Consider the following 15,631-nt stretch of genomic DNA (forward strand, 5'->3'; position numbering starts at 1 on the left):
AGTTTTCTTTATAAAATTACTCAATGAGATTTCATTACATTTTCAGAGTAATAAATCCATTTTGATTGATCTAAATGGTTTTTATTTAAAAATTTTATTCTTCCATTTAATTTATATTCTGCTGTTTAGTTTTTAAGTGATAATTTTGAATGTTATAGGAGAAAAGTAAATTTGAAAACATACACAAAGAGTGATTTTTGTAAATGTTTTACAGTTATGTTAATCTCTGTTTTTGATGCAAATACATTCTAGCTGTGTGGACTTTGGATACCGGTGTTTTCAAAGATGCTTTACCTCACGGGGCATGGGTCCAAGTCTCTTGCGGGGGATGCCCTGCCCCTCTTCTCTGACAGGAGGACCCCCAGCCACCCCGACGCCCAGCCCAACCCTCGCCTCATCTGGAAATGCCCCAATGCTTGCTGTCCAGCCCGACAAAGTACAGAGTTCACCCTCTCTCTTCCTGCAGCCCTCAGACACCCCACAGCACCATGTACACGGGGAAGGGCCACTCAAAACAATGACTGTATTGTCCCCTTTTCATGTCCCCATATGCATATGCTACACCTGCTCTGGTCCCTACAAGGACCAAGAACTTAGTCACCATTCATCCATTCACTGAGCAATTACTGTCTGCCAAGATTTTATAAAAACCTTGTTACAAATAGTCATTGAATCATTCTAACCATACTACAAAGATTATTCTTCCATCTTTAATATGTGAACAGTGACTGACTCATGTGTTTGTGTCTTCAGTGAACACAAATCAATGAACATGGACCATGAAGTGGGCTCTGCTGGGAGCCACTGATGAAATAAAGAAGGAAAGACACATGGTGGTTACAATTTAATATTGACATGAGGAGTTCGGTTCTGAAATCTCAGAGCTGAAGAGTGATTCAGTCAAGGCCATCGGGCTCCAAATTCCAAGTGCTCAGCCGTGCACTAAAATGCTTCCCCAGTGGGGTCTTTAAATGGGGACAGAGGTTTCCAGACATCTGTGGAGGTGTTTTTGAGATTCCATAACCAAACTTCTGTCAAACCATGAAAATGCATTTTAGCATCACTCAAAGGAAGTCCCTGATGGCCAGTGAGGGGAAGCAGACACCAGCAGGAAAAGACGTTCATTCAGCTTCTTGCTCCTGACCTTATTGCAGAAATTCTGTGACGAGGCTGCCACAAAAATGCAACTAGAACCTGGATTGTGTGCAATGACAGAGTCTGAAGAAGAATCCAAGATGCCCCTCTAACCTACCTGACACACTCACTTGAGAGCTGAGACCAACTACGAATCTACTGAATGAGCATAAGGATGTGAGGATAGCTTTATTTTGCTTATTTTGGAATGACAGTTGAAGCAGAAAAATGTGAAGAGTACTTTGTGAAAAACACCTGACATGTACATAAAGTTGTTTTTAAGTGTGAAGTGTGAATTTTTGCAAAGCATCAGGGGAAAACTGTGGTGGCAGCAGCAGTGAGAACAAGAAAGCCAGGGCAGGAGTGTGGTGCTTGTAGAAGCTATGGGTGAAGTGTGTTCATTCTGTCTTTCATTCATCAAATATTTGGGAGGGGGGCACATAGACTATTTCTGGATTCATTTGCTGCACTGGGGGCTCAGGATCCAGCTGAACACAGAAACGTAGAGGAAAAAAGAACGATAAACAAGCATAGATCTGTGAGCAATGTTGGGACAAGGAAGCATGGAATCTGTGGCAGACAGAGAAGGCAGTTCATCCTTCTGGAGTCGGGACATGCCTTGTCAGGGAGGGGACAGTCCAGATGCCCACCGGTCTGAGACTGATGGCAGTAGAGCTTGGAGCAATGGCACAGTGTGGTCAGAAGCCCAGGCATCAGAGGAACACGACCCCACGGAGGCACGTGTTTTTAGAAACATTCCATGCCCACGTAGAAGAGGTCATTATTATAGTGAGTTCAGTGGGAAAGACTCAGTTGGTTTCCAAACATTTTCTGGTTCATTTTTTAAAACATTAATTCTATCATTCTGAGGTGCGCAGTTGTTACTTAATAAATCTCTACTGAATAAATGAACAAGCCACTAAATAACCCAATGCTCCCTGTAGCTGAGATGGAATGAGGAAGAGCTACGTAACACAGCATGAAACTCAGGGGACCTTCTCTGGAAACGTATGCGATCGTCTTCTGTCTGCTCTTTGCCTTTTCATCTCTGTTCTGAATGTTTCAAGGGATAATTTCATAATATGTGTGGAGTCCTATATCTCAGGTAAAAGAGTAAATTTAGCATGAATACCCTAGGTTGTTTGAAAGTCTATGATAAGCAGACTCAGCCCATGTGAGTGTTGGTGTAACTGGACATCCCCTGTAACTGGACATCCCATACCACACAGAACATCAGCTCCGGCATGCAGATCTGGATTCTGTTATCAACCCAGCTGTTACCTGGCACTGTAACTTCAGCCGTTGGAGCCTCAGGGCCCCGAGGGTCTCCCAGGGGCACTGGGAAGAGGTCCAGTATGGAGAAAGGCAACCACAAACGCACAAACTACTCTGCCTTCCTTACTCTATGCCATCAGCAAGCCCCACACTCAGCAGTGATGGCCTCCTCGTGAAGGAAAAAAGGAACCATTCAAAGAGAAAAGAAAAAAAGCAGGAGGCCACACTTACCACGGCTTCCTGTGCTGGCAGCAGCACTGGCTGGGCCAGCTTCTGAAATGGTCTGTGAACAGGCTGAAACGCTTTCCGCCCAAGGTTTAAGTTATCCTCGCCCACTTCCTGCCCTGGGTGTGTGTTGGCTACGGGGCTTCCTGAAAGGATGGGGCCAAAACACTCCAACACTTCCCGAGGGAGGAAGCCTTCACCCCACAGAGGCTGGGGTCCACGGGAACTGGAAAGCAAAGAGGGGACTCAGGGGGAAGGGCCCAGCCGGGAAGGCCTGTGGGTGGTGCCCGTGCTGGGCTCCCAAGGGCCTTCCAAGTGACGGGAAGAAAGGAGGCAAAGGGCATGGTTTGTTCATTCATTCTGTCAAATTACTCAGGCCCTGGGCTGGTTCCAGGTTGGAGATGGGCATGCCGCAGCCTGGCCCAAGCCCCTCTCGGCCTGGGGTGTACGTGTGTGCTGGGGGCTGGGTGGGAACTGTGTTTCTGGGGCTGGAAATCACATAAACGGTAACAACTGCAAACCCACGGTGCTTGCTCGAACACCACAGGGCTGGTCTAAGGGCTTTGCATGACTGACCACTTAATCCTCTGTGCACCCCGGGGGTGGGGGTGGGGGGTGCTGGTAACCAGTGTTGTCTCCATCTTATAGGTGGGGAAATGGGGAGAGAAAGTCACACAGCAGAGAGGGATCACTTTCAGAGCTGGTACATGACCCCAGAGAATTTGGCTCTCTGGTTTGAGTTTAAGCCTCTAAATCCATCTGGGCCTCTAAAATAAAGGAGACTGGCAGGTGCCAGGGGCTGGGGGAGGGGAAGTGAGGGATTAGTCTTCAATGCGGACAGAGAATCAGTTCGCGAAGACGAAAAAGTTCTGGAGATGGATGGTGGTGAAGGTTGCACAACAGTGGGAAGGTACTTAATACCACTGAACTGTATGCTGAAACATGGTTAAAATGGTAAAAAATTATCATATGTATATTTTACCACGAAAAATTTCTCCATAGACACAGGGGAATAGAGCACCGCTCTAGAAATACTGATCACATTGCCGGAGTGTGGGTCATCTTTTGTTATAAAGCCATCACTAAAGATGGCAACTGTGGAATAGATTTTCTGCAGATCAGACGCAGTAAGTGGCCACTGGGGTCAGGTTCTAAATTTAAGAGACGTCCTGGTTGTATATGCATGACACCAATGCAACAAGCATATCTGTTCAGCTGAGTCAATTCCGTCAATCTGTTGAAAAGAATCTGCTCAGGGACTCATCTAGCATCCTATAAGCAAACCAAGGGGGGGGATATCCGGGCCTCTGAACACAGTGTCTAATACAACAGGCTCTCTCCCCACAGCGGGGCATTTTCCAAGAGCTCTGGGGGCGGAGTCTGGGAAGGGAGGTCAATCTCGACTGAGCGCCCCTCATTCTGCAGGAAGCAGGTACCCACTGGAATCTTCACAATCACGGCTTTGTGAGGACATGGGGAACCTCGGGGCCAAAGCAGTGGACGGGAGGCCAGGTTCTGCCCAGGGCAGAGAGGACCTGGCATTCCTGAGACCGGCCCCTTCAATGCAATGAATCACCACATTTAGAATGGAGAAAAAGATCCAAAACATCATCTTAAATACAGTCACTCCTCATTTTCCAGGAAAATTCAGGTTCAAAGATAAGGTAGAGAGGTGCCTAATATCACACAGCTTCTTAGCTTCTAAGTAAAATATCATCTTCTTTCTTGCCTTCTCTGTCCCTCCACAAATGTTTATCGAGTCCTCTCTCTCAGGGGGCAGGACAGTGAGGTGGTTAGGAACACGGAGCTGAGCCTGCCTGTCAGATTTGAATCAAGGCTCCCCTGTGAACTAAGTGTGCGACATTGAGCAAGTTCCTTAACTTCTCGCCTACTAGTGCCTCATCTGTGAGGTGGGGGAATGGAGATCGGCACCCACCTCGCACAGGTCAGCTTGGTTAAGGTGCAGAAGACCCTGAGAAAAACTCCAGATGCTCAGCAGGCTCTGTGTCCCATCAGTTGTGATCCGTGGCCACATCCCCAAACCACAGTGACAGGATGTGGCAGGCTGTTGGGAGAGCTGCACCAACCTCACAGTTTTGCCAAGTGTCACCCTTCCATCTTCTTAGAGCCACCTGTCCAGGCCCTGTGCTTGGCCTGGGGAATATGGAGGACCCCCTCAGCTCCTGCCATCAGGAAATCCTGAGTCTGATAAAGACACAGACAAATAAAGCATTGTAAGGTAGTGTGGGGAATAGTGCACGTGTGTTATTAGATTGAAAATTATAATGCTCAATGAGTAATCTCAAATAATATTGTTTTCTATTACTGTGCAATAAGTTTCCACAAACTTGAAGGCTTAATAATCCCCATTTTTTAGCTCATAGCTCTAGGGGGTAGATGTCTGGGTGGAATCATCTGGGTTTTTTGCTCTGGGTCTCACAGCCTGGACCATATCTGGGGACTCCGGGCGCCCAAGCTCACCCAGGTTATTGGCAGAAGCCAGTTCCTCATGGCTGTATGTCTGAAGTTCCCATATCTTTGCCAGCTGCCAGCTGGGGGCCATGCCTGCTCCTAGAGGCGCCTTCTCATGCTGCCCCTCCATCTGCAAATCAGCGAGGCCAGTTCAAATTCTGTCCATGCCTGGAATCTCTCTGGTTTGCCCTGCCGCCACCAGCCAGAGCAAGCTCTGCTTTCACTGGGTTCATGGGACTGGGTCGGGCCCACCTGGGTAATCTCCCATTTTATCAACTCAAAGGCAACTGATTAGTAGTCTCAGAACACTTGCATGATCCCTTTAGCCATCTAACTAAACTAACCACAGGAGCAATGCCTCCTCCTATACACAAGCTCCTCCTACATGCAAAGGGAAGTGGGTCTGCAGGAGTCACTGGAGGCCATTACGGAATCCGGCCTACCACAGTCAGGCAAAGCTAGGATTCACCATGATGGTAAACCATAGGTGGGCTGGGGCATCACTCCAGGGCTTCTCCACCTCAGGGTGAGGCTGGCAGTGCAGCCACCATCTCTGAGTCTGGCAACCCCGCAGCAGAGAGAGAGCATGGCAAGCATGCATGGGCTCTCACAGCTTCCGCCTGGAGGCACAACCCACCATGTGTTTTTATGCATCATTGCACAAAATAACTCACATGGCCATCAGCAACCTCAAGGGAGCAGAGTGGTTCCAGCAGCCATGGGTCTGTAACACAGAGCCTGGACATATTTAAGGACCAGCGCTAACGATGGCCACACACCATGAGTCACCAGAGAGAAGGCAGCGGTGTGAGCACCAGCTCTGTGCTGGGTGCTGTGTTAGTCAGAGCTCTTTCATTTGCAAAAGATAGAAGCAACCTCGCTGAAACCAGCTCCAACCACAAGAAAATACTGGGTCTGTAGCTAGAAATGGTGCCAGGGCAGTTGACAGAGTCCAAGGAGGACCTGCGTGACTCGGTGTCTGCTGCTGGAATCGGGGACAGCTGCAGCTCCGTCTGGACTCTTCCTCCCCCATCTCCTGGGGCAGATGATGCACATATGGCCTGGCACACTCCTCCAGCAGGGGGGCCCTCTCCAGGCAGGGCATCTAATGACTGGCGACCACCATATGGATGCTGGTGACACAAGAGTGACGTTCCTCCTGACCTCTCCTTTTAATCTCACAGAAAGATGTCGATTGATACCCATCACCATTATCAACTGGGAGGGAAGAACTGGCCCAAGATGGAGTTAAGGAACAAGGTCTATAGTCATAAAAGAAAACAAAAAGGAAGAACAGATAAAGAAGATGAAAACCACAGCTCCCGTTGTCTCTCCAGTTGTCCCACATTCTTCACAAAACTCCGTGTGATAAATGCTGTGAGCCCCATGCATCAGGACAAGACAGAGGATGGCAAGATTCACACAGTCACATCCTAACGGAAGTGAGCTTTAAACTGAAGACTGTATTACTTCAAATCCTGTGCTCTTTCTCCCAAGTCAAGGCCAGGATTCTTCTAGGAAGGCTTTTCTGAGACCTTCCTGCACAAACAGGCCCAGAGAAAGCATTTGGGAGAACTTGCCCTGCACACTGTTTCTCATTAAAATTTGAAAGCGTGTTTTGAGGCTTATAGAGGGTCTCTAGTCTAAAACCTGGGATTCTTTTCATATCATGGCTCCAAAGCAAACCCAGCCTCAGTGTTTGTCTTCATTCCTTCTCTCTGGACTATGGGCCAACTTTCCTCTGGCTTTGCCAAAAGCACAAGTAAGAAGCTCAAAAACACATCTCATAAACAGGGGCGATGTGTCGCTTTTAACCAAAGTAGCACTGAGTCAACAGGAACACAGGAGGCAGCATTTGGCTGGTGCTAAGCCTACCCCCGCCCCAAATACCTCCTGGCTGTCACTGCTGGCCCAGGACAGCACAGCCATCATGGCTCTTGGCTTCTGACCTCAGAACGCAGGCAGGCATGGGGACACCCAGAGTGGCCTCTCGGCCAGATGTTAGCATCTCAGACTGTGTGTCTAGTGTGATGTTTCCTGCAAAATGGAAGCTGCTGTTAAACTCTTCCAGCTGTTGGCAAACTGCTACTAGCTGGACGTTGGGTCCCAGAGGGGTTCTGAGATTGGCCGTGGCCATTGCAACCCTGGCTGCCATCATAAGCACAGGACAGGAGCACAAGGAACATTTGGTGTGATTCAGTGTTTGAGCCAAGGAACAAGGGGTCAGGAAAATGGTGATTTCCCATACCTAATGGTCTGCTCAGGCGTTTCCCAGAACTCCTTAAGGCTGGGAATAAAGAGCATCTCCCTGGGATGAGATAGTGTGTGTTGTGGACTGTACTGGCAGCCACTTTGTGACCATGTGGAGACTCAGCTTTAGGATGGAGCTAACGGTATGTGTGTCCGTTCAGTTTCAATCAAAGAAGCAGAACCAGAAGCAGAGACATAGTAAGAGATTTATAGAGAGAAACTGGCTGACACAGTTGTGGAGGTCTGCCAAGAAAGGTCAAAATGGTAGGGCAGGCTATCAGGAAGTGATAGTGGAGGCCTAGGGGAGAGTCTTTTCCTTGCCCCTTGCAGCTTCTAGAGGCTCCCTGCTTTCCTTGACCTGTGGCCTCTTCCTTCATCTTCAAAGCCAGCAGTGTAGCATCTTCCAAATTCCCTCTCTCATACACTGCCCTCTGCACACACACCTCCATGCCCACCACGCCTCCCCACAGTATTCCTCAGCTCGCAGGAAGAGCCACAGCCAGTGAGCAGTTCCTATAGCCCCGGGATTTCCGCTGGCTGGACATTTACCCTGTGTCTTGGTGAGCTGGCTGTCTCCTTGATCTCCTTTTCAAAGGACAGCAGCTCCTTCTCTTTCATTCACTGTTTTATCCCTATTGTCCATCTCAGGCCTGCACATAGTAGGCTCTCAATAAATAAATATGCATCAGCAAGTGAATGGAGAAGCAATTCAAAGAAAATGGATGGTTTCTAGCTGAGGACTATTCACCCGCTCCTCAGGGCCAGCTGTTCAGCTGTCCTGGCGTAAGGAGGCACCATGCCAGGATGGGGCTCATGCTCCCTCTAAAACACTAAGAGGGATGGGAGAAGCCTTTGGCAGAAGACAAAGGCTTTGTGGGAGGGTTCCCACCTGGATTTTCAACAGTCCCATTCTGCTCAAAGTGGGTCTCCTGAGAACTGCCTGCATCCCCGGCAGGGAAACTTGGGGGAGCCGGTGTGGGGCTGAGCAGGGCTGTGCTCCGGGGCCTCCTTCGTGGGCTTATGCCTTGCCCTGAGTAACAAGATTAACAGCCATGCAGTTAAATCAGCAAAGTGTTTCCGAACATCTGCTCTGCCTGGCCAGGTGCTGGGTGCTGACAAACTGAGATGAAAAAGGTTTGCATGGCAGCTAAGAGACACAAGAGATCAGAGCCTCGGTGTTTGATGCTCAGGGCAGGGGAAGCTGCTCATATGCCCCAGAGGTGCTGTCAGCAAGCACCCTCCATGTCCGGGGTAGAGCAAGGTCGGATCTTCCAGACGCACTTGTGTCTCAACTTCAAGGCTCAGACAGCTCCCACCCCAGCACAGCCACTCCCCACACTCTGAATGGTCCTGGGCTTGTTTTCCTCCCCTGTGCTGACTGTGAAGCTCACTGGATGAACAAACCCTGAAGCCCTGGGGCATTTCAAAGCAGACCTGGAGTCCTGGCTGGGGCCAGCGAGTCTGCCAGAGAGGCCCACGCCCCAGGCACCTCCATGGAGGGAGAGAGAAGACTCCTTCACCCAGAAGAAAAGCACATCTGTTTGCTGCCTGCCCACCTCCAAATACACACAGTTCTGCCCTGTTCCAGACGGTGCCCAGGAGACGGTCCCGGGGGTCATTTCGTTAAAGGTGTTTGGAGAACACACTCTGACCTGCAAAGCAGGGTGGCATGGCTGCGGTACCCACCCAGGGCTGTAACCCCAGAGAGCCACACGAATAAAAAGTGGGGGCTGGAAAGGACCAGGAGATGCTACTGTCTATGGAGTAGGAATGAACAGGCACCAGGACCAGGAGGGATTTCTCTGGGCAAACCCAGCAGGGAGAGGCCGGAGCCAGGTGTTCTCCCTGGTATTGGCCCTAGATCCTGCTCCATGTCCGGGGCACCATGTTCCTTTCGCCCAAGCCTTGGATCCTCATCTTTGGCTGTTTTGTTCTCACCCAGGCCCTTTTCTGCCCTACCCTGTAGCAGGAGAGGCTCTGGAGCACACCTGAAGCTCTGGGCCTGCTCGCATCAGCCCTGTGACCTCAGCCACTTTCATGTCCCCTGAGGCCCTCGGTCCTCTCCTGGGAACTGGGAATAACCCCACTCACTTCATGGGGTTTCTGTGAGGCCTGTGGCATTTGCAGCAACAGGGGTAGACTTGTCGCCGAAGTGCTGTTCATACACCACTGCTGGTGCCTGCGTGATGCTGGTTAGGTAAGGACCTCCCTCCTTCTTCTGACAACTCCTCAGACTGCAAGGGTCCTGCTTCCTTGCGAGGTGGGAAGATGGAGGAGGACAGACCAGAGTCCTGTCTGGACCCATTTGCCTCCAGCTGTGTGACCTTGTGCAAATTGCCGGAACTCTCTGTGCCTCAATTTTCCTACCTGGAAAAGAATGGTTTTCTGCTTCACGGGGACACTTGTAGGAATGGAAACTGACATTAGCTCAGATGGCGACACCAGCTCACAGTCCTTCATTCCTCAGCATGGTCTTCTGAGCGAGGGGCTCCCCTCACCCCCATTTCCCAGGTAAGGCCGGGAAGGAGGAGCGAAGGAGCTCCCTGAGGGTCTGTTCCCGCTCCGGGGCCTGCATCGGGGGCCTGCAGTAGGCCAGCTGGGGCACGCTCAGCATCCCCCCCACCATGGGCTCCAGCATGAGCCCGTCTTCCAGACGCAGAGGTGCGGCTGCTCGGAGTGGCAGTGACCGCCCAGGGCCGCCCCAGCTGGTCAGCAGCCGCTGGGCTTTGACACCCAGGCTGCCCCACCCCAGCCTGGGTCCCCGGTGCTCAGGCTGTCCCTGTGGTCCCTTCCCCTTTCCAGTTTCACACAACAACCCCCATTGTGAGGGCCCACCCCTCGCCTCTGGCTGACCCTCCCCCTCGTCCATCCTTGTTTCCTCTTGTCCCCCACACCCTGGCCTGCAGGCCCTGCCGCTTCAGGAAAAGGCGCTGCTGAGAGAAACTGCCATAGGAAGTGTGCAGGGGAAGGACCCGCTCCCCGTGCAGGAGTCCCACCCCCACGCAGCCTCTCCTCTCAGCAAGCGGGGACTTCAGGTCTGAAAGGATCCAGTGCCCCTGCCAGGGGTGTGTGCTCGGTGGCCTTGGCTGGGCCCCACAGGAAGCGGAGGCGCCGAGGACCACCCCTAAGCAGCTGCTTAAAGCAGGGCCCAGCCAGCCAGTGCGAGGCAGTGTGCGGCCTGTGCGCCATGACGCCCCGGCTGCTGCCCCTGCTGCTGCTCTTGGCCAGGCCCCCCGCCGTGCAGCCCGTCCCCCCAACCTGCTACTCCAGGATGCTGACCCTGAGCCGGGAGATCACCGGGGACTTCCAGAGCCTGCAGGCCACGGCGCCCGCGGTGAGTCCCCTCCGGTCTGACCTCCACACACCAGGAGGTGCTAGGCAGACCCAGTTCTCAAATAGTTGCCTTTGGACCAGGGGTAAAAAAAAAAAAAAAATGCTGTTTTTTTTTTTTCTTGTCAATATTAATTCCAAGGGTATTGTATTTTACTTCCATCCTATTAAATACAATCAATGGTTTATGCTATTTTTTAAATACAAGGAAAAGTAATCAAAGACATGGCACTTTTTGCTTGTAACGTGCTGGCAACTATCACAGGATCTGTTGTAAAATGTAGAGAATGAAAATAAAATGCTCCTCAGAGAGCCTAGAACTCTGGAACTGAGGAGGACCAGAGAATGAAGCCTTTGCATTCCGTGCATGAGCCCGGTGATGAGGAGGATGTGCTGAAGGGGAGACTCCCAGCACGCCCTCCGCCCTTACCGGCTGTGGGACGCTGGGCAGATTCTCAGCCCCTGAATTTCAGTGCCTCCATCTGTGAAGGGGGCTGGGGGGCTCCCATCACCAGCTCTGGGCGCTGGAAGGATGAAAGGCTGAACGGAGACGCAGCGCCCAGAGCAGTGCCTCCCCGGACGCGCCTGGAATGTTCGAGGCTGTCATCGCCTCTGCATTAAAGGAGCTCTGAGAGGGGAAGAACCAGAGGGGCCCAGGAACCAGAATGCGGGTCTCCCCAGGGCTTCTTCGGCAGAGAAACAAAACGAACTCAACTTTATTTAAAGCTTTGGTAACAAAAGTGTCTCTTTACCCCTTGTAAACACTTCAAACAAAACCGAATGTTTCCCAGATGTGGAGTTATGGTACCCTAACACCTTCTTTTACTTTCTTTTTAAAAGTTAAATAACTTTTAACTTTTTAAAAAAGCGTATTTTTTTTTCCTAATTATAAAAGCCATGTACAGCAGTCTCCCCTTATCTGCGGCCTCAGTTTACCTGCAGTTAACCGAGGTCCGGAAGCAGGTGATGTACGGTCAGAAGGTCAGTAGGAGCCTAATGCTAGGTCACAATGCCTGCGGGGCATTTTGTCATCTCACATCATCATGAGAAGGGTGATACAATAAGATGTTGTGAGAGAGAGACCACATTCACATCACTTTTTATACTATCTTGTTATAATTGGTCTATTTCATTATAAGTGATTGTTGATGATCTCTTACTGTGCTTCATTTATAAATTCAATTTATCATAGGTACATAGAGATGTATGTCTAGGAGAAAAAATAGTCTATACAAAGTTTGGTACTATCTGCAGTTTCAGTCATCCACTGGGGGTCTTGGAATGTATCCCCCATGGATAAGGGGGGACCACTGTACTTTGTAGAACAGTTGGAAAATGCACAAAGGACGAAGAAGAAAATAAATATTACTTGCAATTCTACTACCTAGAGGTAACTGCTGCAATTACATTCCGGTGGTCAGTGTCTCAGCCCTCTGACTATACAAAGGTATTCAGGCCCTTGTGTGTGCATGTGCGTGTGTGTGTGTACGTGTATGTGTGCGTGTGTGTTTAAGCAAATCAGATCAAATAACACAGTTTTGCAATTTACTTCTTAATGACATCATCAAATAAGTTAATATTCTTTTAGAACAACCTTTTGTATAGTTGTGCCACAATTTGACCAAATTCCTTGTCACCAAACATGTAGAACAATTACCTTTTAAAGGAATCATATCTTAAAGGGTAAAAAAGAAATCATAGGCTCAGAACAGCAGAGCTGGACAGCAGTAGAGACTGTGTATTCTAACTCTCTAATTACACAACTGAGAAACAGACACATGGGAGCAGACTGCCCGAGGTCACCCAGGAAGACACTAGCAGGGCAGGACCAGATCTGGGTCTCCTGGGCTTTAGACCCGCACAGAAGCAAAATCAAAATATAGTAATACAAAATTACACACACATATATATGATTTATAGTAAATGATATAAAGGTTATAGTCTAAAAGTTGAATTCTGGAAGAGCAGTTTCCCAATTCTGGAGGAATGCGGCATACACTGCAAGAAAGTACTGCATACGCTGTCCCATCGAGGAAGGCTCCAGGGGTTTGGAGCTGGTCTGGCTGTTGGAGGAGAGGGGAGAGCTTCTGTGCCCAGCTGAGGGTGTGACCCTGCGGGCATCTCAGTGACCCGTGTCCCTTTCTGCAGGAGCAGTGTGTCAGATACCTGCCCCGGCTGTACCTGGATATACATGTAAGAGGGGTCTGCCTGCCTGGGGGAGGCAGGGGGTGGGGAGAGAGCCCCAGCTCCAGTCCCTCGGCCTCTGACTTCTCTGATGAGACCCCTCCCTGTTGTCCACTCCCAGAATTACTGTGTGCTGGCCAAGCTGCAGGACTTTGTGGCATCACCCCAGTGTTGGAAGGTGGCCCAGGTAGACGCCTTGAAGGACAAAGTGAGGAAACTGTACACCATCATGAACTCGTTCTGCAGAAGAGTAAGTGACGCCACTGAAAACCCCACTGAAAATTCCTTTCCTACTTATCACCCAAGACTTTCAGAGCTTTTAGAAGAGGAGGGTTGGAGGAAAAAATATGCTTATGGGGTACTCCAGTTCACAAAGCCCTTTCTAACCATTGTCACCCTCAGCAAGTGACGGACTCATGACAAGGCCCTCCTCTCCATGAGCTCCACAGTGACGGGCAGACAGCTCCCAGGACCACGTGTTAACCATGCAACACAGATTCTGCCTGGAGTCAAATGGGACAGGGGTACAGGGAAGGGCTGTGCAATTTGAAAAACTCCTGGAGCCACAGGGTCAGAGGACACCTAGCGGAGGGGCTTCAGGTGTGCTCTGTGATAGGAGAATTCTGGTAGGAAGGGGAAGGAGACAGAGAAATGCAGAAAATTAGCATTGTTTAAGATGACAAGGTAGTCATGTGACCCTCCGGGCACAGGCTTCAGCATCAGGCAGACGTAGCTTCTGCCTCCATCTTCCTGCTTCCTGCGTGGGAACACCCGCCACCTCCCTGCCCGACAGCACCCTCATCCAAGACCTGGACACCCGACAGGGCCCATCTCATGAGGGTATAAAAAATTATACCCTTCCCATGTGTGTATCAGGCCCTGTAGTGACTCCCTTGATCCCAAGAACCCCAGCAGAGTGGCTAGACATAGAATTCTTACACCAAGCCTGGCACAGGGTAAGTCTTCAGGAAATTTTAATAATTAGCTATTAAGTTATAATTTATTTTTTCATGCATCAAATGTGTATTATGCATTTCCTCCCCACACCTATTTCCCTCCTCAATCCCCTCTCCCGTTGGTCAGTGGGGAGAAGACAGGAAGAAGATATAACACAGTCTGAAAAGTGGTGTTATTGAATCTAAAGTGTTTGAAGGTGAGATCTAGTGCTGTTATTCATGGTGTCCCCAATGCCTGGCCCCGAGTTGTTGCTCAGTAATTGAGATTTATTCATTCATCACTCTCTCACCCATCTAGCCATCTAGCCATCTGGTCAACTAATGTATGAGTTGATTCAATAAATAATAAACAATATATAAGATTCTATGGAAACATGAAGAAAGATGTGACCAGTTCTTCTTGGGAGAGAAAGGGATGGGAAGTTTTCATGCAAAAAGGAACAACTAGACAGTCTTTGGGGATGACCAGGAGTCCTACAGCTGTGCATGGGCTCTGCAGCCATGTTTAGTGACATCCCTGTTCCTTGCACATGTTTTTCAGGATTTGGTGTTCCTGTCAGATGACTGCAATGCCTTGGAATACCCAACCTCAGTGACCACAGTCCTGCCGGATCATCAGAGCTAGGGCACTCCCGACCAGAAAGAGAACCCAAGGGGCCTGTCTGCTGCCCAGAAGGCGGGCTAGTGCCATGGCCCCTACATGCGTCCCTGTTACTATAACATGACAGAAACTGTCATGTCCCTTCACCTTCTGGAGCAGCGTTGGGGTGTCCACCCCAGAACCTACTTTGAACATAGTGAGAAGCCTTGCTTTCATTCCCATTGGTTTTGTCTTGCCAGGATAGTTAGATACACAAGCATGTTTATGTGAACTAACAAGAAAAGAGCAGACCAGTTTCTCCTCTATGAACAACTGGCTTGAAAACAGGCAAAACAGTATGCTTGTATTGCTGCTTTAATGGAGCAATGGTACCATTTTTCTTTCCTGACAGGAACCTGCTTACTTTCAATGAAGCTAATATTTCATATCCTTTCCACAAATTTTCTTACAGTTATCCTTCATTTTAGGAATTTCACAGCCTATCAGATGTAGTTGCAAGATTTGTGATTGCATAGTGCTGATGGGAACTGCTCTTTCATGGAAAAGTGATGAAAGCCAAATAAAAACAATCTTTACAGTGAGAAACACATATCCTGCTGTATTTGTCCGACATGCCTATCTGAGTGTTTATTTCATGCTCTTTCTAAAAGTTGCTGGTCTTAGCAAGATGCATCTTTCTCCCTTTTCCCATCAAGTGAAGGTGTTTCTGGGTTTGCTTCAATTCACCTACGTGAATGTCTGTCCTTCAAGCATCGGGAGATGCTCCAATTTGTTTGGGAACAAACTGTACCTTGCATTGTACCCATGGGCAAGGCAGTACCTGGCACTTATCACAAACATTGGCTCATTGAGTCCTCCTAACAAACCTAGAGAGGGGCATCGTATAGATTAGAGCGGGCTCATATAGATTAGGTGACTTGCTCAAGGCCACCAGCTGGCGAGTGGGGGAGACTGGATTGAACTCAGGCTTGTGGGACTCCAAAGCCCTACTCTTCCCAGTGCCCCCATGCTGGCTCTCTGCACGTGAAACATGCTCATTCAATTAATTCATGAGCCCAACAGTAAAGTCTCAGTTGAGTAACTGGATTGTTGAAAAATATTTCAAATGTTGCTTTTTAAAAAAATTCACAGGTTACACTGGGATCATTTTTTTTCTTTTACTCCCTTTTATACATATAGACCATGATTTTCCTCCTTGATCTTA

General features: G+C 49.4%; 1 protein-coding gene across 1 annotated transcript; it reads left to right on the plus strand.

Moving 5' to 3' along the window:
• The first annotated feature begins 10,363 nt into the window (after positions 1-10,363).
• Positions 10,364-15,016, plus strand: CYTL1 (cytokine like 1). The gene is made up of 4 exons (XM_036921483.2): positions 10,364-10,690; positions 12,835-12,879; positions 12,992-13,120; positions 14,368-15,016. Exons 1-4 carry the CDS (start codon positions 10,544-10,546, stop codon positions 14,449-14,451), a joined length of 405 nt encoding a protein of 134 aa, XP_036777378.1. The 5' UTR covers positions 10,364-10,543; the 3' UTR covers positions 14,452-15,016.
• Positions 15,017-15,631: the final 615 nt, after the last annotated feature.

Source organism: Manis pentadactyla, chromosome 5, assembly GCF_030020395.1.
Source record: "Manis pentadactyla isolate mManPen7 chromosome 5, mManPen7.hap1, whole genome shotgun sequence".
Classification (NCBI taxonomy): Eukaryota; Metazoa; Chordata; class Mammalia; order Pholidota; family Manidae; genus Manis; species Manis pentadactyla.